The sequence below is a fragment of the Schistocerca piceifrons genome, chromosome 2 (assembly GCF_021461385.2).
Source record: "Schistocerca piceifrons isolate TAMUIC-IGC-003096 chromosome 2, iqSchPice1.1, whole genome shotgun sequence".
In the NCBI taxonomy this organism is placed as follows: Eukaryota; Metazoa; Arthropoda; class Insecta; order Orthoptera; family Acrididae; genus Schistocerca; species Schistocerca piceifrons.
In genome coordinates this window covers 538,512,646-538,538,309 of record NC_060139.1, presented here as the reverse complement: position 1 = coordinate 538,538,309, position 25,664 = coordinate 538,512,646, and the positions used below count along the sequence as shown (strand labels likewise).

The following is a 25,664-nucleotide window of genomic DNA, read 5'->3' as shown; positions in this document are numbered from 1 at the left end:
TCACAGTAATCTCACAGTATATATACTCACTTACAAAGTTTGTTGTTAATAATCCAACCCAGTTCAAAAGTAATAGCAGTGTGCATAGCTAGAACACCAGGAGAAAGGATGATCTTCACTACGCAGGGTTAAATCTGACTTTGGCACAGAAAGTGGTAAATTATGCTGCCACAAAAGTCTTTGGTCACCTACCAAACAGCATCAAAAGCCTGACAGATAGCCAACCAACATTTTAAAATAAATTAAAAGAATCTCTATATGACAACTCCTTCTACTCATTGGCTGAATTTTTAGATATAAATTAAGGGAAAAAAAACAACTTAAACATTAGTGTCATGCAATATTTTGTGTAATGTAATATCTTGTACAGACATCTTTTATTAACCTGACACGTTCCACATCATTACGAAGTGTCGTATTCATGATCTATGGAAGAAGTATTAATCTAATCTGACCCAAATTCCCAGCCTTTTTAATGCTTCTAACATGGCGTCATTTGCCCATGAACCCCTTACTCACAGTTCCTAATTCCTGTAAGAGATCGGGTATGGTGTGCATTTGCATTGAAAGAAAAGATCTTTGGTTGTCATCACCTATATATATATGTATATATATATATGTATATATATATATATATATATATATATATATATATATATATATATAGAGAGAGAGAGAGAGAGAGAGAGAGAGAGAGAGAGAGAGAGAGAGATTTTTAAATGTTAATAAGAATCACCCTATATATATATATATATATATATATATATATATATATACATATATATATATATATATATATACACAAATTTTTGATGACATATTTGGGCATTGAAATGAATCCATGATAACACGTGAAAATTTGTGACAGACCAGGACATGAACCTGGATTTCCATCATAATGTGAGCAGTTTGCCCAAACAGTCTCGGCCATCCGAGCATGCTTCCCATCTGACCCAAATTCCCAGCCTTCATATATATGGGGTGATTGTTATTAACATTTAAAAACCTTCAAAGCAATGTATATGACTCTGAGTCAAGTGATTTAATATAGGACACATGGGGTCGCAAATGACGGGAATTACCCCAAAAGTGGATAACATATGTTGAACATGTGACATCACCAGATGATGTACCTCCCACATATGTAGTGGTTGAGGCTATTGGTCTGTTGCACTTGATCATCCCAACCTGAGTCAAGTATTCACATTGGAGTGGCTCTGGGCCCATATGTAGAGTTTTAGCATGTACAGCTCAGGATTCGGGTCTTGCGTCTAGAAGGGAGTATTTTTTTCATTGCATTAGGTAATGAAATAGAAGTAAGAATTATTATTTATTATTTACCGATCTCACTGTCTCCCCAGTATACTGTAAAGTACAGTACACTACAACAAAAACTTATGGCACTGTGTCACAAGTGGGTGAGTATAAGTTTCCGAATTCTGTCGTTACCGGTAAATAACCTACGTTTTCATAGTTAAATAATGTCTGTAAACAAAAAAGAAAGGGAAAAAAGGGAAGAAACACAAAATATGAACAGCTTTCACTTGATTACAGCGAGGAGAATAGTTTTGTAATGTCCACATTTACAACAGATCACATTTACACAAGGTCGAAATTGACACCATTTGCTCGGATGCAAATAGTGCATCGCTCAATCATCCCTTCATGCCCAAGCCCAGCCCCTGCATATGCAGCGAGGTATGTCATCTTGTGACATCACATATCCAACATTTCTCATCTTTTTTTGGTTATCTCCCGATATTTGCGACCAAATGTCTCACATTAAATTACTTGTCTCAGCATCATCTACAACACTTCGGGGGTTTTCAAACTTTGATAAGAATCACTCTCAGTGTACATATAAGGTGATGACAACCAAGGATCCTTTTTTCAAATGTGAATGCACATCGTGCCCCATCTCTCACGGGACTCAGGAAGTGCAAGTAATGAGTTCATGGGTAAATGATGCTACATCAGTCAGGTGTAAGAGGCTGGGAAATGAAATGAAATGATTGTGTGGCATTGTTGGTTGGGTGATGCCATCTCGGGAAGTTCGGCCACTGGGTTGCAAGTCTTATTTCAGGTGACGCCGCATTGGGCGACTTCAAAGTAAGTGATGATGAAATTGTGATGAGGACAACGCAACACCCACTTCTCGAGCAGAGAAAATCTCCAACCCATCCAGGAATCAAACTCGGGATTGCTACATGGTATGCAAACACATTACCACTCAGCTAAACAGGCGGACTACACTCTGGGAATTTGGGTCAGATGGGAAACGTAATAAGATGACCAAAGTGGTGAAGGTGACTACTCATGTTAAACAGGAAATCTGGGTTCAAGGTCTGGTCTGGCACAAATTATCACACCATTGATTCATTTCAAGGCCAGATGAGGCTAACACCATTAAAAACCTTGAACAGTTATGAACCAAATTATAAATGTTGATGGACCTTGATAGTTTTTCCCCTGTGCCCTTACATACCTAATATTTCTTATTCTGCACACTTATGTTCATGATTGTATCTGATAAGTGCAATGTATCATATTTGATCTTCTGTATGTTGGCTAAATGGATAAATAAAAGTAGTTGTTGCGTGGCATCATAGTATTATTATTGGTTTATCACAGAGTTTGGTGTAGACTTACGTACTTTGAAAACCTCAAAACGAACTATAAAAGTAAAATTGAGTGACTATTCCTTAAAAACTGACAAAGGGAAGGCCTGATAAGAAATAATCTGGGAAATGAAGCAAATAGTTGACTGTTAAAACGGTATAATAATTTAGTGCGAAAAAGTGTGAAATTATATCAAATTAATTAAATCTTTATTAAACTATATGTTTCATACATGTTTAAGAAGCATCTACATGTAACAGAGGTAAGCCTATCATTACTAAAAAATGAGTCACATACTTGTTGAAACAAAATATCCCTTTTACAGAGTCTATGCAGATGAGACCATTCCTTTATTCCCAGTCCTGTCTTTTGTACTAACTAATCTAAGAATAGTATAAGCTCATTAATGCTGTCAGAACTGCCTACAGGTGACATTTATTGAATTGTAAATTTCTGGAACAGGATTTTAAAAATTAATTTATCGTTTTTTGCTATTATTGGTCACACATTGTATGACACTTCTGAGGTAAGATTTCAAAGTGAGAAGGTGTATAAACTATAATGTCACTAACACACCAACAGTCTAATAAAACATGAACTCAGTTCTACATGGAGGTATACCTAGGTAAGAATTTTGCAAATGTAAACTTTAAACACACTGTGTATATGATTTAAAAATTGAAAATGTAATGAGTATGAATCAGTATCAATTAGCAAACAAACTTTGTTTCCAGAGTTCTAGCTCCAACAGCTATCAAAGCATTAACGGATTTAAATGGATTACAAAAGCATTTTTCTTACATCACTTACTTCTCTTCTTGGTTATTTATAATATATAAACAAAAAGAAAGTTACATTTATGATGGAAAATGCCTCATATTTTACTGGGTCAGATACTTATTTAAGAGCAGGAAAATGTTTGAAAATGTCTCCCTGTTGTTGTGTTATTAGTGTAAACACTGTAATATTTACTGTTTAAAACAACTGCCATGTGCACATGACAGAAATTAGGAACAAAAGGCAATCGTAAACAATTTCTATGTAAACGATAGCCTACTGACACTTTGGGACGTCTAACATGGTGGTGCCAGCTTACGAACAACTTACAGCTTAAGTCCGTAGCGCCACCTCCCTTTATTTTTACCTCCATGATAATATGAGCCTTACGATAAGTGAAAAATTGGTTCAGGCTATGACAATAATCACTCACGAACACTTGTTGAGTGAAATGAGACGTTGAACAAAAAAAAGGTTATCATAGCCTTTTTATATGTTGAAGGTCCTGCATTTGATACATTACTGGAAATGGTTCACTCCACTCATTGGCGTCATACGTAGGCAAATGCGCCGCTCCAGCCCTTGGGTAAATTTCTGCAGACAACTAAATCCCCATAATCGAAGATCAAAATAATACAATGAAAGATGCAATTCCACCAAGTCAGCGTTTATCTGTCTACTGCAATACCTTGCTACTGGCGATTCCTTCTAAGACTTGAAATTTACAAGCGGAGCTTTGCCTTAGACTATGTAATACGTAGTACTGGGAAGGTATTATACAATGGTACATGCACTAAGGCACAAAGGAATTTTTCAGGTGAGGCATGCATACACGCAGATACAGGGTGCTCATTTTAACTAGAGACACTGAAATATCTCGAAAACTACAAATCATGTCATAAAACTTATGGTTCCAATTTGTTTGTCTCAGAAGATATCCAACAATATGACATTCGACCCACCACCCCACCCTGTGTGTGGATGGTGAGGAGCAACTTTGAAATCTTCAGTGGAAATCCCCCTTTTTTATTGCAGGTTACGATTCTATAAAAAATATCTACCTGTGTCTTGTCTGACGCATTTTCTTCTTTTCGCCATAGATGACGCTGTAATCGGAAGAACAGAAGAGACTACACAATTGTAATTTACGTCATGCTACTCAATGGCACTTGAATATCCAATGGCATGTGGGACCAAACCTCCTTGCTGAGAGGGTAGGACAGGCCAGTATTTCATAACTTCTAATAGGAAATCTCATTTGCAATGTTGTATTCCTCTGACATATTGCATAGGAGGTTACTCAACGCCCTACCGTGGCCATGTAGCGAAATACAACGTGTTACAACAGGCAGTACACTGCTACTGGAGCTCGCCTATCGTGCAGACATAGAACAGATAGTGGCTCTAAACATTGCAGTACGTGTGCAGTGTTTATTGCCTGCACACTTGCCTATCATTTAGAGAACAGACATCCAACAGGATAGTGAATTTTGCATTCACAGGAGAAAAGACTGAAATGGTCATGCTGTACAGAGAATGTAGGAGAAATGTTGAGTCTTTTGTTGCTTTGTGTGCTGAGCGTTTTCTAGAGGAAGCGCAGTCTCCTCGGTTCTTTCACAAGATTGTGAAACCTTTTTGTCTGATGGTAGCATACAGATTGGCAAAAGGAAACAAGCAAAAGTGTTCAGGAGAAGCTAATGAAATAGCTGTACTAGTGGCAGTGCACCACAATCCATGGATAAGCGCCCAGCAATTGCACCATGATTCTGGTATTTCCATAGGTAATATTGTCACAGCACTGTTTCGTCATAAGTATCATCCATACCGTGTGTCACTGCGTCAAGAACTTCATGGCTCCAAATTCCTTAACCATGTAGTATTTTGTGAATGGAAATTTCATGTCAACAAATGAAAATTACCCCCATGTTCTTTGCCAAGGTATTATGTTCCAATGAGTCTACATTCACAAACCATGGTAGCATCAACTGGCATAACATGCATTACCAGAATGTAGACAACCCCCATTGGTTACGGCAAGTTGACGATCAACGTCCTTGGTCAGTTAACATATGGTGTGACATCATGGGCAACAAACTGACTGGTCTATATTTTATCGACGGCAAGCTGAGTGGACGCAAATGTCGAACGTTTTTGGAGCAGGAACTACCGGTACTATTGCAGGGTTTTGCCCTTGACATTCGACATCATATGTGGTTGCAGGATAATGGTTGCCCAGTGCATTATGCAGTTGAAGCACTGGACATATTAGATCATGTTTACACTGCTCAGTGGATCGGCAAAGTAGGACCTTCTAATTGGCCTCCTATGATTCCGAATATGACGTCGCCAGACTTCTCTCTGTGAGGCTATTTAAAAGATAAGGTGTACCAGCAAGTGCCAACAGGACGTGGACGCATGGTCAACTACATCAGAAACGTCTGTGATGACATTCCCACAGACATGCTTCTGTCCTGTGCACGATTAATTGAAAAGTGGTTTACTAAGTGTATTGCAATTGGAATTACTATGTGTGAACACTTAACTCTAATTGAAAAAGCAGAGTAGCGTATGCCTCGAGCCATGGCCACAGTGGTGCGTCGAGTGGTCCCCTGTTCGATATGTTAGAGGAATACAACGTTGGGAATGGGGATTTCCTATTAAAAATTATGAAATACTGACCTGTCCTACCGTCGCAGTATGGAGATGGGGGTCTACATGCCATTGGATATTCAGGGGCCACTGAGTAGTATGTCGTAAAATACGATCGAGTACTCATTTCTATTTTTCTGATTGCAGCACCATCTGTGGCGAAACGAAGAAAATTCTTCACACAAAATGTATATAGATTGCTAAAGAATCACAATAGAAAAGGGGGTTCCCACTGAAGCATGTTGTGTCATTTATTAGATATCACCCTCTGAGACAAACAACCTGGAATTATAACTTTTTTGATCTAATGTGTAGTTTTCGATATATTCCAATGTCTTCAGTTAAAACGAACAGAAGAAGCTGAGTAGCACAGTCACTGTGGTGTAGTGTTTATCATACTGAACTGTTGCATGGAGGGTCATGAGTTCAAAGCTCACCTGAACTGTAAAGTTTTAGTTTCTATATGCGTTTCGAGTACATTCTAGAAGTATCCACAAATGTCAAGAATCATTGTACTGGAATGTTCTGTAACTGTATATACACCATATGTGTTCTCGCCGGAGGTAGTTCGCTCCACGCTCTTGTATGCGCAAGTGTTGAATAAAACTTCGTTAAGTGAAGTTAGTGATCGTCGTTCATCTGATAACACTTTCTTCTACGTGGCATTATTCTGGTGGAAGCGCTGGGTATTGGGACTTGTTGTCGACGACACAGTGGCTCCCATCAAGCCAAGATAGAGCCGCCGTTTACGTGGCGAGAAAGCCGAGTTCGAACCATATTCAACAGATAGCAATCTGTCGGAGACAGAAGAAGAAGAAGAAGACATTACGATGACAGCAACTGTGTGCAACCACATGAGGCAGGCATCCTTCCGGGTTCTCTGGTGACGATGGCCAAGATCCACACTAGTGGCTGAAGGTATATGAGCGTATAGCCAAATTTAACAAATGGATGACACCATGTGTTTGGCTAACGTATTTTTCTACTTGGAGGGCACTGCCAAGCAATGGTATAAGAACAACGAGGAGAAATTCACAAGCTGGGAAGTACTACAGGAGGAACTGCCCAAGTATTTCGGCGACACACAACGACAGAAGTGCAAGGCTGAAGATAAATTGAAGTGCAGGGCACAACGTCCAGGAGAAACTACGGCACCCTACATTCAAGACGTCTTGGAGCTGTGTAAAATAGTGGAAGGTTGCGCATCTCATGAAGGGTGTTGATGAGGACATGTATCAAGCCCTACTCCTGAAGGACGTATCGACAGCAGACGATTCATAAAATAGTGCCAGTATATCGAGACAATGCATCAAAAGAATTACATGCAAGAAGTTTGAACGGCTTCCAAACGTCGTATCGATGTCTGCGGTGGAGGAAGAAACTGTTTACAAGTGCTCTACGTCAGATAATGAGAGAGGAAGTTCAGAAGGCACTTGCATTGCACGGCGAGCAAAAAACCGAGACGCTTTAAGAGGTCATAAGGGAGGAAGTTGAACAGACATTGAACCCAATCTCTCGTCCTTCATTTCCCTTTGAAACGGTGAAAAGGTCGAGACCCAGGCGAAGTTGCGTCCCTACAATGCCGCATGAGGAACCTGTTTGGCCACCAAGGAAGACTGACGTCTGGATGACCCAGGATAACCAACCAGTATTTTTGCACTGCGGACGACTGGGACATATGGTGCGCTATTGTCGAGAAAGGCGGCGGATATTTGATGAGGCCCGCGCCAGAATACAGCGGTTCAATCTTAGCCGACGCCAACTCCGGGACGACGAAGATGAACAAGAAGATGTGGGTGTGGGGCGACGTAGGTCACCATCGCCGCAAGCTAGCCACTGGAGAGGACGCTCCCCAACACGCCGATCAAGGTCTCCATCGCCGTTTAGAATCTCCAGCCGATCACCTAGCTGCCGCAACCTAGAAAACTGAAGGGTACGACCTTCCTTGGAGGTGAGGCCGCCGAAGAGAAAAATCCTCCGCCGTCGATCACTGCAAAAATGATAGGAAACTATGTCTATATCCTCATGAATGTCCGACCAGCCCAAGCTCTTGTGGACTCTGGAGCATCATATTCAGTCATTTCGGAGGAGTACCGTCGCCAGTTGCAGAAAACCGTATTCGTCGACAACTAAACGTCTCTGCTGAAGGTGGCCAGTGGGAAATACGTAAAACCTACCGGAAGATGTGTAATTCGTGTGGGTATAAGTGGCCATATACAGCCCTTAGAATTTATCGTCTTAGAAGATTGTAGTCATGACGTCATTATCGGATGGGACTTTTCGAAAGCTTCTCAGGCGATTATAGATTGTGGTCGCTCGAAGATTATGCTAAATGAGATGAGACACTGTGGACAGGAAGACGCACATCCGAGTGTGTGGAGACTATGTGTGCTGGATCAAGTGATCATTCCTGTAGTCAGCGCTAGAAAGGTGTCATGTGTCATGCCACGCATCAACCTATGGATCTTGTAGTGGAATGTAAGAGAAGCATATCACTGAAGAATAACTTGGTCATTCCAGCCTCCGTCGTCTCGTTTAAGGACGGATTCGGTGAATTGTAGATTGTTAACTGTTGCCGAGAACCGCAGATCCTTCCAAGACGTTATACGTAGCAACCGCTGAGCCGTTAATTGCGGAACAGCTGAGAACATAGAAACCTCCCATGCCGAGTCTGTGGGCGAAATTAGCGCTACCACTACGAGACAAGGTCTTCTAGCTCGACTATCACCAGATCGCACTAAGGAACAACAGAGGAAGCTACTTGCCATTATTCAAGAGTTCTCTGAATGCTTCAATCCACAGGTGAGGAGTAAATTAGACAAATGGACGATGAAGCACCGGATTAGCACTGGAGACCATCAACCAATAAGCCAGAGAGCATACTGTGTGTCAGCAACGGAACGTCGAATAATTCTCGACGAGATAGAGAATATGATAAAGAATAACATCATTCAGCCTTCGCAGAGCCCATGGTCGTCACCAGTGGTCCTCGTCAGGAGATGGATGGCAGTTGGCGCTTATGTCTTGATTATAGGAAGCTTAATAAGATAACTAAAAAGGATGTTTACTCTCTTCCACGACTTGACGATACACCAGATTGTCTGAAGGGGACTAAGTTTTTCTCAACCATGGACATGTACTCGGGAGACTGACACATCGAAGTAGATGAGGCTGATCGTGAGAAAAGTGCATTCATCACCCTTGAGGGCCTGTATGAGTTTAAGGTAATGCCGTTTGGTTTGTATAATGCACCAGCAACTTTTGAACGAATGATGGATAATCTTCTAAGTCACCTGAAGTGGACGATGTGTCTTTGTTATTTAGATGATATTATAGTGTTCCCAGAGACATTTGATGAACACATAAAAAGACTGAGGGCCGCTCTTAAGTGTCTCCAACAAGGCACACTGAAACTTAATCCAAGAAAGTGTCTCTTTGAAGCAAAAGAAATCAAAATACTTGGACACCTTGTGTCGAACGAAGGTGCGTGGCCAGACCCAGAAAAGGTAAGATCTATAACTGAATTTCATATTCCTAAAAGTATTATAGATGTGAGAAGCTTCCTCGGATTATGTTCTTATTACCGTCGTTTTATCAAAGACTTTTGTATCAAAGCCAGGCCACTCCAAGACTTGTTAAAAGCCGATGCTAAATTTATCCCGAGTGGTGCTCAACAAGATTCTTTCGATGTGCTGCGAAAAGCTCTGACGACTGACCCTGTAATTGGGACTGTATGATGAGAGGGCACCTACAGAACTACACACAGATGCCAGTGGGTGTGGGATCGGTGCTGTTCTGGTGAAAATTTCGGATGGAAAAGAGAAGGTTATAGCCTAAGCTTCTTGGACACTTACAAAATCCGAGAGAAACTACTCAGCTACAGAAAGAGAATGCCTTGCTGTGATCTGGGCCATTTGCAGATTTTGACAGGATCTCTGTGAATGTCAATTCACAGTTGTTACAGACCATCATTCATTTTGTTGGTTGACAGGTCTTAAGGATCCAACAGGACGACTCGCCAGGTGGGCACTACATCTCCAAGAGTATGACATTACCATAGTGTACAAAAGTGGAAGAAAACACAAAGATGCCGACAGTCTCTCAAGAAACCCAGTGCAAGACCATCAAGACTTTGATGAAGATAGTGACTGTCTCGCTGCACTCTAGGATCTCTCTGCTGATCAGAAAAAGGACGCCAAGATATCTTAAATTATGCTTGCCTTAGATGGGTCAGAGGATGTGAAAGGACAATTTAAGGTAGTTAATGGATTACTTTGCAAGAAAACCTTTGATCCGTTTCGAAAGAGGTGGCTACCAGTGATTCCTAAACACATGCGCTTAGATGTTCTACAGAAATTCCTTGACACACCTGAGGCCAGACATTTAGGATTTATTAAGACATACGATAGGATCTGCAAAAGATTTTTCTGGCCAGGTTTATTTATGAGTGTCCATCACTATGTGTCGCACTGTCGAGAGTGACAGAGGAGAAAGGCATTCCCCCAGAAACCACCCGGCCGATTCATACCAACTCCACCAGCCGAAAAGCCTTTCCACCGTGTTGTGAGTGACATCCTAGGACGATTTCCAACGTCTGCTAGGGGCAATAGATGGATTATTGTTTGCACTGATTATCTGACACGCTATGCCATTACAAAAGTAGCCTAAGCATTCGAGGTAGCTAAATTCATTGTAGAAGACATTGTATTAAAACACGGTGCCCCAAGGTCGTTAATTGCGGATCAAGGGAAAGTTTTTCAATCGAATCTTGTGACAGGGATGAACTGTCGGTGCAACATTACTCATCACATAACAATTGCCTACCATCTGCAAACTAACAGGCTTACTGAACACCTTAATAAGACCTTAGCCGACATGCTATCAATGTGCATCAATGTTGAGCAGAGCAGCTGTGATGAGGTGCTACCTTTCGTGACGTTTTCCTACAACACCGCCAAACAAGACACGACTGGACACCGTGCTTCCGTTACATCCTGATGATGTGGACGACATCTACATCGACCAGGTGTTAAACAGAGCTGGTGACCTCGTCAGGATCTTCACTCCTGCTCGGAAGGTTGGTCTCTCTGAGAAGCTCCTCAGGCGCTACTTTGGACCTTATAAGGTTGTAAAACAGTTGTCTGGTGTTACTTACGAAGTTGAAGATTTCGACCCCGACACAAGACGATGAAACATCAGAGATATGGTCCATGTCCTTCGAATGAAGCCCTTTAAGGATCCTGCAAGCCAGGGTAAATTCGAAGCTCCAGTGACAGGCAACAACTGGAAAGGTGACGAAGAACGTAGCGGCAAAGGAAGTTCTAAGAAGATCACTTCCAAGGCGAACATCAGTCATCAGGAGTCGGAGTATGCAGGACCAATGACTCGTTCCTGGACTAGGAGGACATAACACGGAGATGCTGTTCTCCTAAGGAGGGAGCAATGGCGCAGAAAAAGCGGAGTAGCACCGTCACTGTGGGGTGGTACTGAACTGTTGCATTGAGGGTCGTGAGTTCAAAACTCACCTGAACTGCAGAATTTTAATTTCTATATGCGGTTCGAGTAAATTCTAGAAATATCCACAAATGTCAAGAATCATTGTACTGGAATGTTCTGTAACTGTATATATACCATATGTGTTCTGGCAGTTCATTCTGTGCTCTTGTATGTGCACGTGCTGAATAAACCTTCATTAAGTGAAGTTAGTGTCATCTGAATACACCTTATTCTATATATATATATATATATATATATGTATATATATATATATATATATATAGGATGTAAACGGTATAAGGCGCAAAAATTATACTGATAGTACATCTGGGTGAGCTTGACAAAAAAGTCTAATGACATTTTCTTGTATCATGTACTTTATTTTTGTATTATTAAAACCTAAAGTTCGTAGGATAGATAGTATACGCATTTCTGTTTACGTAGTCAACCGACAGTACACGGCGTACCGAGCTTATTGCCTACAATGACGGGGCGGCCAGAGAAAGGCAACGAGCCGACCAGGGGATTGAAATCATTAGACGTGTACAACGACGTGGTGTGATAATCAGGTGGTACCGAAAAAAGGAATGTCAACGGTTTTTGAGTTGCCAAGAATGTGTAATTCGCTTTACTTCAATTGAATACAACCACTCCGTTTCTCAACAAGTCGATAATGAAGGTCGTAGTAGTAATGACAAACTAATATCAAACACAGTGTATTTCCATTAGTACAAATTCAATCAATCACCAAGTAGATAGTTGTGCATTAATTACAATCAACTGTTTCACCTTTTTACGGCAATGCCATAACGAAAACTAAATTCACATTATTTTCCATCTGTACAACAACATCGTAACGAAAAGAAAACCCATTACTTCGTTTCCTCTTACACCAATATTACAATAAATGTTCGAAATGGCCACCATTCGCTTCTACATGTGCTTCATTACGGCGAACCCAGTTTCGTCGCACTCGTTCACACATATGCACATTGGCCTTTATGGTATTGGCAGCATCTAAAATCTTCTGCGTCAATTCGTCCACATTATTTACTGTCCCAGCATAAACAAGTTCCTCCATATGGCCCCAAAAGTAAAAATCCCGTGGATTTAAATCAGGGCTGCGTGCTGGCCATCGACGTGGACCCGAACGCCCGATCCATTGTCCTGGAAATCGACTATCCAAAAATCTGCGTACTCTGTGACCAATGTGGGGTGGAGCACCATCGTGGAGGAACTACATGTTATGACGTATGCCTAACGGAATGTCCTCTAACAACGTTGGTAACAATGTTTCCTCTAGAAACGTTCGGTAATAGTTACCAGTCAAAGTGCAGGTAAAACATAGGGCCCAATAATGTAATTATTTACAGAATGTAAATGAATAATGTAATTATTTACAGAAAATCGTCGCTGAAAATGTGTTGCAACTACGTGGCGAGGATTGTGTACACTCAACGTGTGCATGTTATGGAAATTCGTTATTCCGTCGCGAGTGAAAGACGCTTCATCTGCGACGAGTATTTTGTTGACAAAATCATGCTGCGCACTGTGTAACAAAAACCACTCTGAGAATTCTCGTCGTAGAGGGAAATCTTGTTCTTCCAATGCTTGTACGCGTTGAATGTGGTAAGGCGGCAGACGCTCCCCTTGCAAAGTGCGATGAACGACAGTGTGTGATATACTCACGTGGCGGGCGATGCTTCTGGTACTCTGAGAAGGATCCTCCTGGATGCGGTCCAGAATTCTTTCCTCGGCTTCCAATGTACGATCGGCGCGTTGTGGGTCTCTGCCTTCTGCGCGGGGCAGTAAAGAGTCAGTATCTCTCAATCTAAGGAAATTAAATACGTACTCGTCAGTTGTATTCTGTCATGATGTAACAAAAACGGAAAGCATATCAGAACAGAAGATACGTTTCGCATACGGACGAAAATTTACAAAGGTGCAGATAACTACTGTAATTTATTAAGATGTAAAGGCATAATAATCACATACAAGTAGAGAATTACAATGACACAAACCTTTGGTGCACAGCAGCAAATGTCTTTCGTGCAGGAGGTCGTCGTTGTGGGAAGCGTTCTCGATAAATTCGTGCAGCTGCCCTCGCAACACCTTTTGCCTCGCCATAAATTAAATGCATGTCGCATAGTTCAGCTATAGTAAATCTCCTTTCCATCCTAACAGTTAACAGAGTTGCACTAACATCTGCACAGGTTACTCGCCTACTGTCGTCGCTCAGTGTATTACAATGACGCAGTCACTCAGGCCGCAGTTGCCTATGTGTTTACGATTTACGCTCGCGATATCAATACGCGCAGCGGGCAATAACAGGAACTGATTGCTTACGTACGTGCAAGGCCAAGTATCTACAGGGTGATTCAAAAAGAATACCACAACTTTAAAAATGTGTATTTAATGAAAGAAAAATAATATAACCTTCTGTTATACATCATTACAAAGAGTATTTAAAAAGGTTTTTTTTCACTCAAAAACAAGTTCAGAGATGTTCAATATGGCCACCTCTAGACACTCGAGTAATATCAACCCGATACTCCAACTCGTTCCACACTCTCTGTAGCATTTCAGGCGTAACAGTTTGGATAGCTGCTGTTATTTCTCGTTTCAAATCATCAATGGTGGCTGGGAGAGGTGGCCGAAACACCATATCCTTAACATACCCCCATAAGAAAAAATCGCAGGGGGTAAGATCAGGGCTTCTTGGAGGCCAGTGATGAAGTGCTCTGTCACGGGCTGCCTGGCGGCCGATCCATCGCCTCGGGTAGTTGACGTTCAGGTAGTTACGCACAGATAAGTGCCAATGTGGTGGCGCTCCATCCTGCTGAAATATGAATTGTTGTGCTTCTTGTTCGAGCTGAGGGAACAGCCAATTCTCTAACATCTCCAGATACTGTAGTCCAGTTACAGTAGCACCTTCGAAGAAAGGTGACGCTGACGCCTAGTCAACAGCGCCTCAAGCGAACAAATGTACAACTAAATGAAACTTTATAGCTCCCTTAATTCGCCGACAGATAGTGCTTAGCTCTGCCTTTTGTCGTTGCAGAGTTTTAAATTCCTAAAGTTGTGGTATTCTTTTTGAATCACCCTGTACTTTTCCAAAACCATTCTCCTGAGACGAACTGTTTTTTTTTTCTGGGACAACCGTGGGAAATACGCAAACACGTTACTAGACTTTTTTGCCAAGCTTTGCGAGATGTGCCATCTGTATAATTTTGGCGTTTTATACCGTTTACAATATATATAGTGCTTGATATGTGGTGGTACACTTTAGAACGACGAAAAAAATCACAACTCCAGATTTTGAGGTGTGTTAGAATTTTTGCTGTGGTTGAAGAGATGTAAAATAAATTGTGTATTCATACTTTTAAAGTTTTCAGAAAAGCGTTAAAATAACGTTTTAAGAAGTCTAAATTTCAAAAACAATCCCTGGAAGGTCACAGTACCAAAACCTCTTTTTTACAAGTCAGGCACTATATATACTTCTATTCATAATTTACCATTAATTACTTTTTTAAAAAACCATCTTCTTCATGGTTGTTCCCTATATTTTGTGAGCAACGAACCATACAATTCTTCATTCTTAACACTTTTTTTGTACTCATCTGCCCTACAATGAAGTCCAATACTGATGCTCCTCTGTTGTCTTAAACTCATTTTCAACACAATAACAAACCTAATCTCTTTGGTTTGCATACGTTATAGCACATGGGAGACTGTCAAGAATATTACCAATACTGCCCACAGATTGCACAATATTTCCAGGCAGTGAAGTATATTTCCAAAATTTGATGGTCTACATCTATATTTACACTCTTATTTATACTCTGCAAATCACTGTAAAGTACATGCCAGAGAGTACATCACACAGTACCAGTAATTAGGCTTTCTTCCTATTCCATTCATTTATTGAGCACAGGAAGAATGACTTCTGTGTGTGCTGTAATTAATCTAATCTTGTCCTCACGATCCCTATGTGAGGGCTAAGTAGGGGGTTGTGTTATATTCTGAGAATCATTATTTAAATCAGGTTATTGCAATTTTGTAAGTAGTATGTCGTAGAGTAGATTTTGTTTATCTTCAAGAGTCTGCCAGTTCAGTTCCTTCAGCATCTCCGTGCCACTCTCCCATGGGTCAAACAAACTTGTGGCCATTCATACTACCCTTCTCTGTCTATCCCTCTGTGTATGCTGTCAGTCCTATTTGGTACAGGTTTCACATACTTGAGCAGTAGTCCAGAATGGGTTGCATGAGTGATTTGTGAGAAATCTCCTTTATAGACTGATTGCATTTCACCAGTATTTTACCAACGAATTGAAGTCTACCACCTGCTTCACCCACAACTGAAACTATGTGAGCATTCTATTTCATATTCCTACGAAGTGTTACACCCAAGTATTTGTTGGAATGGTGGATTTGAACTTTGACACATTGATATTACAGTCATAGGATACTAACTTTTTCGTTTTGTGGAGGCCACAGTTTTACATTTCTGAACATTTAAAGCAAGTTTCTTTGTGCCACTTTCAAATTTTAACAAGATCTGACTGAATATTTGTGCAGTTTCTTTCAGATGGTGCTTCATTATAGTAACTGCATCATCTGCAAAAAGTCTGAGGTTACTGCTAACATTGTCTACAAGGTCATTAATATACAACATGAACAGCAAGGCCCCCAACACGCTTCCCTGGGACACAACCAAAGTTACTACTACATCTGATGATGATTCTCCATACAAGATAACATCCTGTGTTCTCCATAGCAAAAATCTTCAATCCAGTCACAAATTTCACTTCAAATCTCGTATGATCGTATTTTTGACAGTGAGTGTAGATGTCGTACTAAGTCAAATGTTTTCCAGAAATCAAGAAGTAATGCATCTACCTGACTGCCTTGATTCAAAGCTTTCATTTGTCATGTGAGAAAAGTGCGAGTTGGGTTTCACAAGATCCATGTTTCCGCAATCCATACTGGTTGGCATGGCGGAGGTCATTCCGTTCGAGATACCTCATTATGTTTGAGCCCAGAATATGTTCTAAGATTCTACAACAAATGGATGTCAAGATTATTAGATGGCAGTTTTGGAGACCATTTCGTTATCCCATTTCTTCTACCTTTCTGTGAACGAGTGCGACCTGTGCATTTCTCTAAGAACTTGACATTGTTTTTTATTCGAGATATCTATGATAGATTATAGTTAGAAGATGGGCTAACTGAAAATTCACAACCGTATGGAATCTTACAAGGATTCCATTGAGCCCTGGAGCTTTGTTCAGTTTTAACGATCTCAGCTGTTTCTCAACAACAGACGGTGCTTTCAATTGTGTGAGGATTAAATTGGGGCACTTCTCCTCAGTTTTTCATTGTAAAGGAATATCATTTGAAAATGGAATTAAGCATTTCAGCTTTTCCTTTCCTACCCTCGATTTCAGTTCCTGTACCAATCGTGAGTGATAAGACACTAGCTTTGGTGCTATCAATATCGCCCCTAGACGGTCAATGTTATTGACTAAGTTTATACCTCCTGAAAGAAGAAAAGCGAATATCTAAAATCGTCTGTTGTGTTTACATTTTACGGTCTGAAGTGGATTTGATAGCCCACTTAAACATGGCGCTGGGAAACAGCTGTTACCATTTCTGATTTAGTCAGCACAATCGCCATTTGTCTTCAGGTAGATGAGATGTAAACAGCTTTAGTCTACTATTTCTACTTCAGTGTACAAAAAGTCACTCCATCCATATTAGCCGAAAATTTTTGAAAACAAGATTAAACCTGACAGCCGAAGCACGTTTCAAAATCGGTTGCGTTTATATAGGAGCGAAAATCGATTGCGGAATTGGAAAACCGGCAACTAGAAGAGTGTTTCCAGGACTGATTATGAAATGTTTGCATAGCCTATAGAGTATAAATATCTACAGAGTGAGCATAGCCTACTGAGCATGTTCTCAACATCAAACGGGGCTAGTCACGTGGTACTGGGACATCACTGCTTGTCTGCAATTTGTGGTAACAGCGAAACTTTAATATTACACATATTCACCTGCTTTGACATACGTTTCTACACGTTTTAGTAGTAACAATAGCCATGGTGCTGTATTGTTGTTGCTACAGATGTAAAGAGAAGTACACGAAAGGAGGACCAGCTACTTTTCATAGCTATGCACAACAAATCTCTAATAGTGAATATCATATTGATGTGAGGCGCTTTATATGTTTCAAAAGATCGAGACGTATTATTATAATGTCTCGTATTGTAGAGCTAATTTCTGCGTTTTTTTCCTTTTTTTTTTTTTTTTGCCCATGTGTTTACGAGAGAAATGCTAGATAAATTTGCAACTGCGTTTAATCTTCCAGATGGTGTAAATTGCTTATTTACTGTAGCAATTTCTTTGCTACAAATGCGCCCCCCACTTTCTGTGATGCATCGGCGCCCAATACTGTGTCATTGTGATGTAATTAATTAGAACGCAGATTCGACAACATGAGTAAGCGCAATAGAAAACCTAAAAAGGTATTGTTCGCTGTCACTTCTTTTTCCGTGCCCAAAGAAACTTAAGTAAAGTGGAACTGAGCTATGATACTGTGGCGAAAAAGCACAATACCTTTGCTCTTCACAGCTTTACATCTATTTCAGTTCCAGGTAAAAAATTGTTAAGATGTCTATAAAACGCATATACAAAGTTTCAGGATAGTTCTGAAGATGAGCTATCTATTCTAGAGAAGTAATAACACTCAAAATACGCTAAGCGTTATACGGACTAACATGCATCGTCCTAATACCAATTGACTTGAACAGCAGGAGATGTTGCGGAAAGATTTCTCGTTCTACGCATCCGAATGCTCAGTTCATAGGTATTTATACTCTATGGCATAGCCATCCAGAAGCGGTATTGGGAAATCGGTTTATGAAATCCGGTTTTGGGAGCCCCATGTAAACGTTGTGATTACGTGTGTTTCACAATATTATCGACCGTTTGGGGGGCGCTTATACCGTGTTATGAGATACGAGAAGTTTAAATAAATAGAATTAATCTGAACTGTTTGGCGCCATTGTTTGCTGCAATACAGACCACTGGAAGTGTAATACTTCTTCTTATGTATTTTGATTTGACCGAGGACGGAATTGCAGTTTGTCTTTGTTGTTTTGATTTCTTTGTATACAATGAAGATCTTTGTACACAGTTTACATATAATACCGCGGTTTGTGATAGTTGTCGAACGAACAGTGACAATGTAGCTTGTGTGTGTGTGTGTGTGTGTGTGTTATACTGCAGTTTTTGTAACTTGTACATATTATCGGAAAACCTTTGTAATAATGAAAATGAGTTCTAAAGGGACAACAAAAAGACCAAACAACATGACTCTTCATATGGAGTGTTATTCGGAAGATCTGTCACCAATTCAAATCGATAGACGTAATAAAGCAAAGCAAAAGAAGACGGAACTGAAAGAAGTAGTAGAAAACTGGAGGAGAAGTGAAGGGGATTTAGTAACCCGGATTAGCGACGACTGCTTCGTTTTGGAACGGCTATGTACACCATTACAGCCCAAGCCACACGTGTCGAAACCTGTCGCGTCTGTGGATGTAGCACCATCCATTATAACAGATCAACCGATCATGCTGCAGCCACGGAATGTATCGTCGCTTGTGTCTCACCAGCCGGTTATGTTACCTAATCCAATAAACAAACACCAAACAAGTGTTCGCGGCCAGACAACTAATAGTGTCATCACCCAACCTTGCGGTTTGCTCGTGACAGACACAAGACGTACACGAGTTATGGGTGTGGTTAGTGGTTCTCAACCTACATCATTAGCTCCTCACATGGTAACAACAGCACCAAGTATGCCAAAGGCAGTGCCACTCTCCTCTGTTGCAGTACCAAGCTTACAAGTTTCATCTCCAATGCAAGCTCCAGGAGTCATAATGAACAGAAACATTTCACTACAGAGTAACAATATTTTACAATCTCCAACAATTCGTCCGGTGAATACTGTTGGTATTGTTCTACAAAGCACGAATTCAGCACCATCAAGATACCCAACACCTGTGCGTGTACCATTAAGTGAAAATGCTTCAGCATCCAGGCCAGTCAACACGACTTCAGGAGGTATAGTTACACAACATACACCATCAATCCGTGTTGCACACTATGGACCACGTCGAAGTCCTGTTAGGGCTCCACGTATTCCACAAACATCGCCTACACTCAGGAGCCGCAGTCATGTTGCTTTAGTAAGAAATGTTCGGCCGATGATGCCTGCACCTCGTGTTACAGTTCCTGCACGTTCGTTAATGGTACAACCAGTAACTGTAGGAAGACCACCTGGTGTACCCGCTAATAAAAATCCCAGCAGACTTCCAAATAGCCCACAAGTCCCCCCACCTAATAGTGCAAGCGGCGCTCCAGTGGTTGACCTTACATGTGATGACAGCCCAAGTGAGATTCCTGCTGACACTCGTGAAATTACTTTCAATAAGTTAATAGGGAAGACATTCCCATCACTTGTTGTGACAGCTCGTCCCAGCATACGGGTAAAAGAAGTTACTGCAGTGCAGCTGGCTGAAGACCGTACTGAATTAGACAAAAAAGTGAAGAAAGTGTTGATGTTCACGCCAACAAAGTTTTCTGAATGGATGATTCAGGAAGGGTTAGTTCGTAGTGATCAGTACTGTCAAACACATGTAACTCCATATGGTGAGAAAATACCTTTAAAATTGGGTATATACTCTGATGTCAGTAAGTTTCCATTCAGTGGTGGATATGTTTGGATTAGTGACTGTTGCCCACAAAGATTTGTTTCTGTTTTCAGTGGTTCAATATTTGAAGGATCACCTCATCCTCCCACTGTACTTGTTAAACTCATATATCACTGGGTTGTACAGACAAGTATTCAAAATGTTATTCAATGGGTTAAAGTAGACAATCTCTTTGTGAAGGGATTTTACACACATCTGAGAAGCATTTGCACAGCTGCAGTGGCTGAGAAGTTTAGCAGAATGGGTGGTCCAAACCAAAAGATTGAAATAGGAGTGGTAAGCCTGGGAATAACAGCACATGGTGGGAAGTCACGGAATGTGAAAGTAGAAGTTCTGGGAATTATGGATCCAGTTAATAAAATAGTGAGGTTACAAGCAGTAGAGCCCATTAAAATGGGTGATCCTGATTATCAATCGCGTTTTATAAAACTTCTAAATCCTGTTAAGGAATGGGTTGATAAAGACTCTATAATCTTAACAGATTATACTGTGGACAAACCCACTCTCCAAGCTATAGGATTCAAAACTATTTACCAGGTACCTGCAGGCGAAGAACAAACAGCCCAGAATAAATACAGCAATCATAATGTTATGAATTACTTGCGGAACAATGTTCCAAAAATGTTTCAAAATACTCTCTCTCTCCTAAGCAGGCAGATAATCCAGCAGTTTTTGGATGAGCTTGTTTGGCGTGAGCAGTGGGGATATACACCTTATAAAGGTTTCCATAATATGTTAACTCATATGGCGGAACAAGTGAAATTGGATTCCAATGAAAGTTTGCTTACTCGTTTATCAAAAATTGCTTCAGATCCATTTAAATGCTGGACATACAGTGTCTTAAAAACCCCGCCCTTTACTCCAGCGGGAGTTCAGTTTCCAGCAAAATTAAAAGACTCAGAAATACAGCAGTCAGCTAGCCAGATACCAGGTGATGCCAGTACAAAACCTGCTGTTAGTGGCATTGATCTGCTTCCTCAGAGCATACGCGAGACTGGACCCACAGATCCTGCAAAACCTCTGAAAAGTGTAAAGAAACGGTCAAGTGCATCGGTTGATTCTTCAGATACAAAACGAATAGCTATTGACAGTGCTAGTCAGCCAGCCACACCCACTCTAAGTGCAAAGAAACGGCCAAGTACATCAGTTGAATCTTCAGATTCAAAACGAATAGCTGTTGACAGTGCAAGTCAGCCAGTTACACTCCCTCTGCCAGAAGAAATGGTACAACTGGAAACATTTTACTATGGACAACTGCCAGGGGAAAAGCACATACTTGAAATGGAACATAAAGATACAGATGGCATTGTTTGTCAGTCATGTTATCAAACTTTTCCAAATAATACTGAATTGTTGCAGCATTTGATTTGTCATGCACAGCCAAATGGCAAAGACCTGCCAGAAATTAACATTAATCTACAATGCAGGTACTGTTTGAAATTCTTTGCAAGTCAGTATGCTTTGCAAGTGCATCTTGAAGAAATTCATTTTAATAATTCCACAAGTCTTGTCTGCCGTATTTGTGAGAGAAAGTTTCGAACACGGGTTACATTAATATCTCACATGCACACAACACATTTCCAATTAGAAATGCCATATGAATGTGGTATTTGCAAATTTAGGTCATCCTTACACAAAGATGTTGTAAACCATTTCCATGAAACACACATTAACACTATGAAGCTGCAGTGTCCATTCTGTCTAAAGGTGGTTGCACTTTCCAAGAGAAAACAGATACTTGCACAGAATATTTTCTTCTTCATTAATCATCTGCAAAAGCACCAAAGAAAATCTCTTTGTATGAAATGTAGTACATGTGTATTATGGTTTGCACATAAAGATATTCTTAAAGAGCATCAAACAAGAGATCACAGAAGTTTTTGTGGTGGACAGGATGAAGTTATTCCTTTTATGAATATTGCTGGTGTTGATATAATGATGCCAAAGCCGCCACCTGCTGCGAGAAAACCTTGTCAAATGATTATTCCCAAAAATGTTTTTACAAGCTCTCCTAATTCAAAAAGTTTGTATACTTCTAAATCTTTCACAGACCTGAAAATTGTGTGTGTTGATGAGGATGCTTTGTGTAATGAATGTGAGGGGAGAGTAATAGAGGACAACCATTTTGCAACTGAAATATCTTGTGCATGTTGTTCGTATGCGACTTGTTGTACAAAGGCAATGATGGACCATGTGTTGATATTTCACCAAGACTCAATAAAGAACAGGTCACAGTTCAACATGGGCCGAGTTAGTAGATTAGAAAAGCCCATGTACTGTGTGTGTGGGTTCACATCCTCCAGTGGAAATTGTTTAGCACGGCACTTAGCACTGTGTGATGAGAAGACAGCGTACCCAGTGCCATATTGCCCAAAAATTGTTGAATTGTCTTCTGCTTCTTTCCCTCCTCTTGTCACCCTTGATGATACGGATAATGTAAGTGAAGACCCAAGTGACCGTTGGCTTAAAGCATTTGTGCCCCCAAGGAAAGATGACAGTGACAATTCAAGAACTGCACCAGATAAAAAATTGCTAGAACCACAAGAAAAGTTTACAGAACATAGTGAGCCACCAAGTGTCCTCAACATTTTAGGCCTGATGCAGAAACCATCCTCTGATGTAACTGTTGTAAACAGCAGTGCACCGAATTCCCCAAAGGTGGATGACAAACAGTTTGCTGACCAAGAAGAGAGAGAAACAGATCCTTCTTAAGACAGATGGGAGTATCTCATAAAGAAGTTGCATGAAGAAGGTAAATTTCCTTAGAAAGTGAAGTATGATTCCATAATAATATATGGACACACAAAATTACTTACAACCTCAGCTAGATATAGTGTCAGGTACCATGTGTGGTGTAATTTCATTTGTATTGTAATGATGTGGTGTCACTGAATTCAGCACAACATGTGTTATGTGAGTTCTGTGTTGGTGTTAATTTTCATTGTGAATAGTTTTTGTATGACTACATACATGTTCTACAGGACTTGAACCCTTTAAAAGGACCTCGCATGACGGCAGTGGTGTTATGTTGATTGTCTTTGTAGCGACAGAGAGGTTTATCACATTAGTGGATTAAATTCATTGCAGATTGATGTTGCTTTGTGCATAGTGTTAGTAGTGCTTATATACATATGTTCGATGAGTGTATTAAGACTAAATGAGGCATCTTTTGTAAGTTTTTGTATGGTGTCATTCATTTGCAATTATTTAATATGAAGAGATATTTGAATGAGGCACATTTCTAATACAAATGTTTATTTTAGTTACAGTGCAGCTTTCTGCCAGATATTTGTCACTTTCATGTTTGAGAACATAAGGGGCAGTATTTATATATGTCAGTATTAATGTACAGATATTTTGTATGATATGTCACTTTTTACAATAAGATATTGGTAAATATTCTTATACAGTGTTTACATTCATTCATGTTGTCACACATCATGTTCTGTTAAATTAATCATGTGGGAGATGCAACAAATTTAAGCAGCTTCTTTAGAATATTTTCTGGTAACAGCTAACTATTATTAACGTTAGGTGACTTTTATATCAGTGTGTATGAAGGACATATATTTGCCCGTATTTACTTTATATGTGATGCCATAGACTGTAAATGGAGAAGCTACAGCATTTTGAAAGGAAGGTATGGACTCAATTTGCCGTTGATGCCAGAGACAGAACACTGCTCCCTTGTAGCAAGGATGATGAAATAATTGCCTATAACATTTGTGGATGAACCAACCCAACATTCATCCCAGTGATTTAGTGAAACCAGTGTAATGCTATCATCATCATCATCAGTTATTTTACATCCATTGTTATATAAAGGCATTTGGACATTTCCACCCTTTACAGTCTTCAGCTGGGTGCATCAGTGTTGTTCCTACATGTTTTTTAATGTACCGTACCCAAAGTTTGTTCCAGTGTGTTCTCGTCCTTTTCTTATTTCACAGAATGCAGCAAAGAATATCCATGGTCTATCTGCGATGCATTTTCCTGGCTACACATCTCATCCATCTCCATTTCGTTTCAGTCACAATAACATCTTTTATCCCAGTCTGTTCCCTGGTTGTTTTGCTGCTTTTCTTGTGTTTTGTATTAACTGTCAGTGTATATTTTTCTTATATGTGAAAACCTAAGTTTTATCACTAGACACCTGTGTCTCCCTGCCATGATCCAAAACTGATAATACATGAAATATGCTTCCTATTCAGAAACTCTGCTTGATTAAAATCTATTTTTATTTATTTTTTGTGAAAAGTTTTGGTCCATATCTTGTACTTCATAGAGAGAAAGTGGAGTGTCTAAAGTTTCTTAATGCATGGCAGGTTTATTCCCTATGAAATATAACAGTTACTTCCTCTGAAGAAATTTTTAAATAATTTTGCAAGTGCCTTATGGACTACTTTGCCTCTAATTTTATCCATTGCAATTTAAACATGCTTATCTTCTGTGCCATAGTTTGATTAATTTGGCGCAGTGTATCATTTCCCTATACCTCTTCAATATTTGGACTGTTCTGTTAGTTTTCTTGTGTTTTGATTTCTTTATACCTGCATCATCCTTTTTTGTTTTCATAAATATTTTTGTTAAATAATTGCTCTCTTTTGTCTATATGTATAAGCTTAATATTTTATTCATAAATTATTGAGGGCAACAATCAGTCGTCCTTTTTTTGCAGGTTTTATTTGGCAAATCCACATTTCGGCTGGTGCCTAGCCATTATCAATGCACTATTTTCTGGTCTAGATGCATGTCAGTTCCCCCGTTGTTTGGGAATCAGTCACAGTTCTTTGAATACTACTATATAAAAGCTTTTATACAGTAGTATTCAAATAATTGTTACTTTTATATAGTAGTATTCAAAGAACTGTGACTGACGCCTGAACAACAGGGAACTGACATGCATCGAGACTAGAAAATAGGGTATTGATAATGGCTAGGCAAATAAAACCTACAAGAAGAGGATGACTGATTGCTGCACTCTGTAATTTATAAATGACATCACAGTCACTGACTGCACCCATTTTCCTAATGGAAGGTAACCTGGTAATATTTTATGTTGCTGAACATTTTACTTAATGTGATCCCATATACTTCCCTATTTTTGAACAAATTCTTTTTAACTATGTATTTTTTTTCACGTCTTACAAGTGACTTATCATTTGTGGTTTGAATGTAGTTTAGAATTGTTATATCTGAATAATCTCTTTATTGTTTGACAAAATGTAGTCAGTTTCACATTTGGTCCTTGGCAACTCTTTCCTAGAAGAATGCACCAGAGGCAAATGTGTTGTGTTGCTATTAGCAACTTTTACTATTTTGTTATCTCATCAATGTTATATCAGG

General features: G+C 39.9%; 1 protein-coding gene across 1 annotated transcript; it reads left to right on the top strand.

Annotated features, from left to right (window-relative positions):
- The first annotated feature begins 18,734 nt into the window (after nucleotides 1-18,734).
- Nucleotides 18,735-23,723, top strand: LOC124776987. The gene has a single exon (XM_047252232.1). It carries the CDS (start codon nucleotides 18,873-18,875, stop codon nucleotides 23,028-23,030), a length of 4,158 nt encoding a protein of 1,385 aa, XP_047108188.1. The 5' UTR covers nucleotides 18,735-18,872; the 3' UTR covers nucleotides 23,031-23,723.
- The last annotated feature ends 1,941 nt before the right edge of the window (nucleotides 23,724-25,664 follow it).

Bases quoted from the DNA above. Each gene is read 5' to 3' on its own strand.
- LOC124776987 (XM_047252232.1), top strand. From the start codon at position 18,873: ATGAAAATGAGTTCTAAAGGGACAACAAAAAGACCAAACAACATGACT.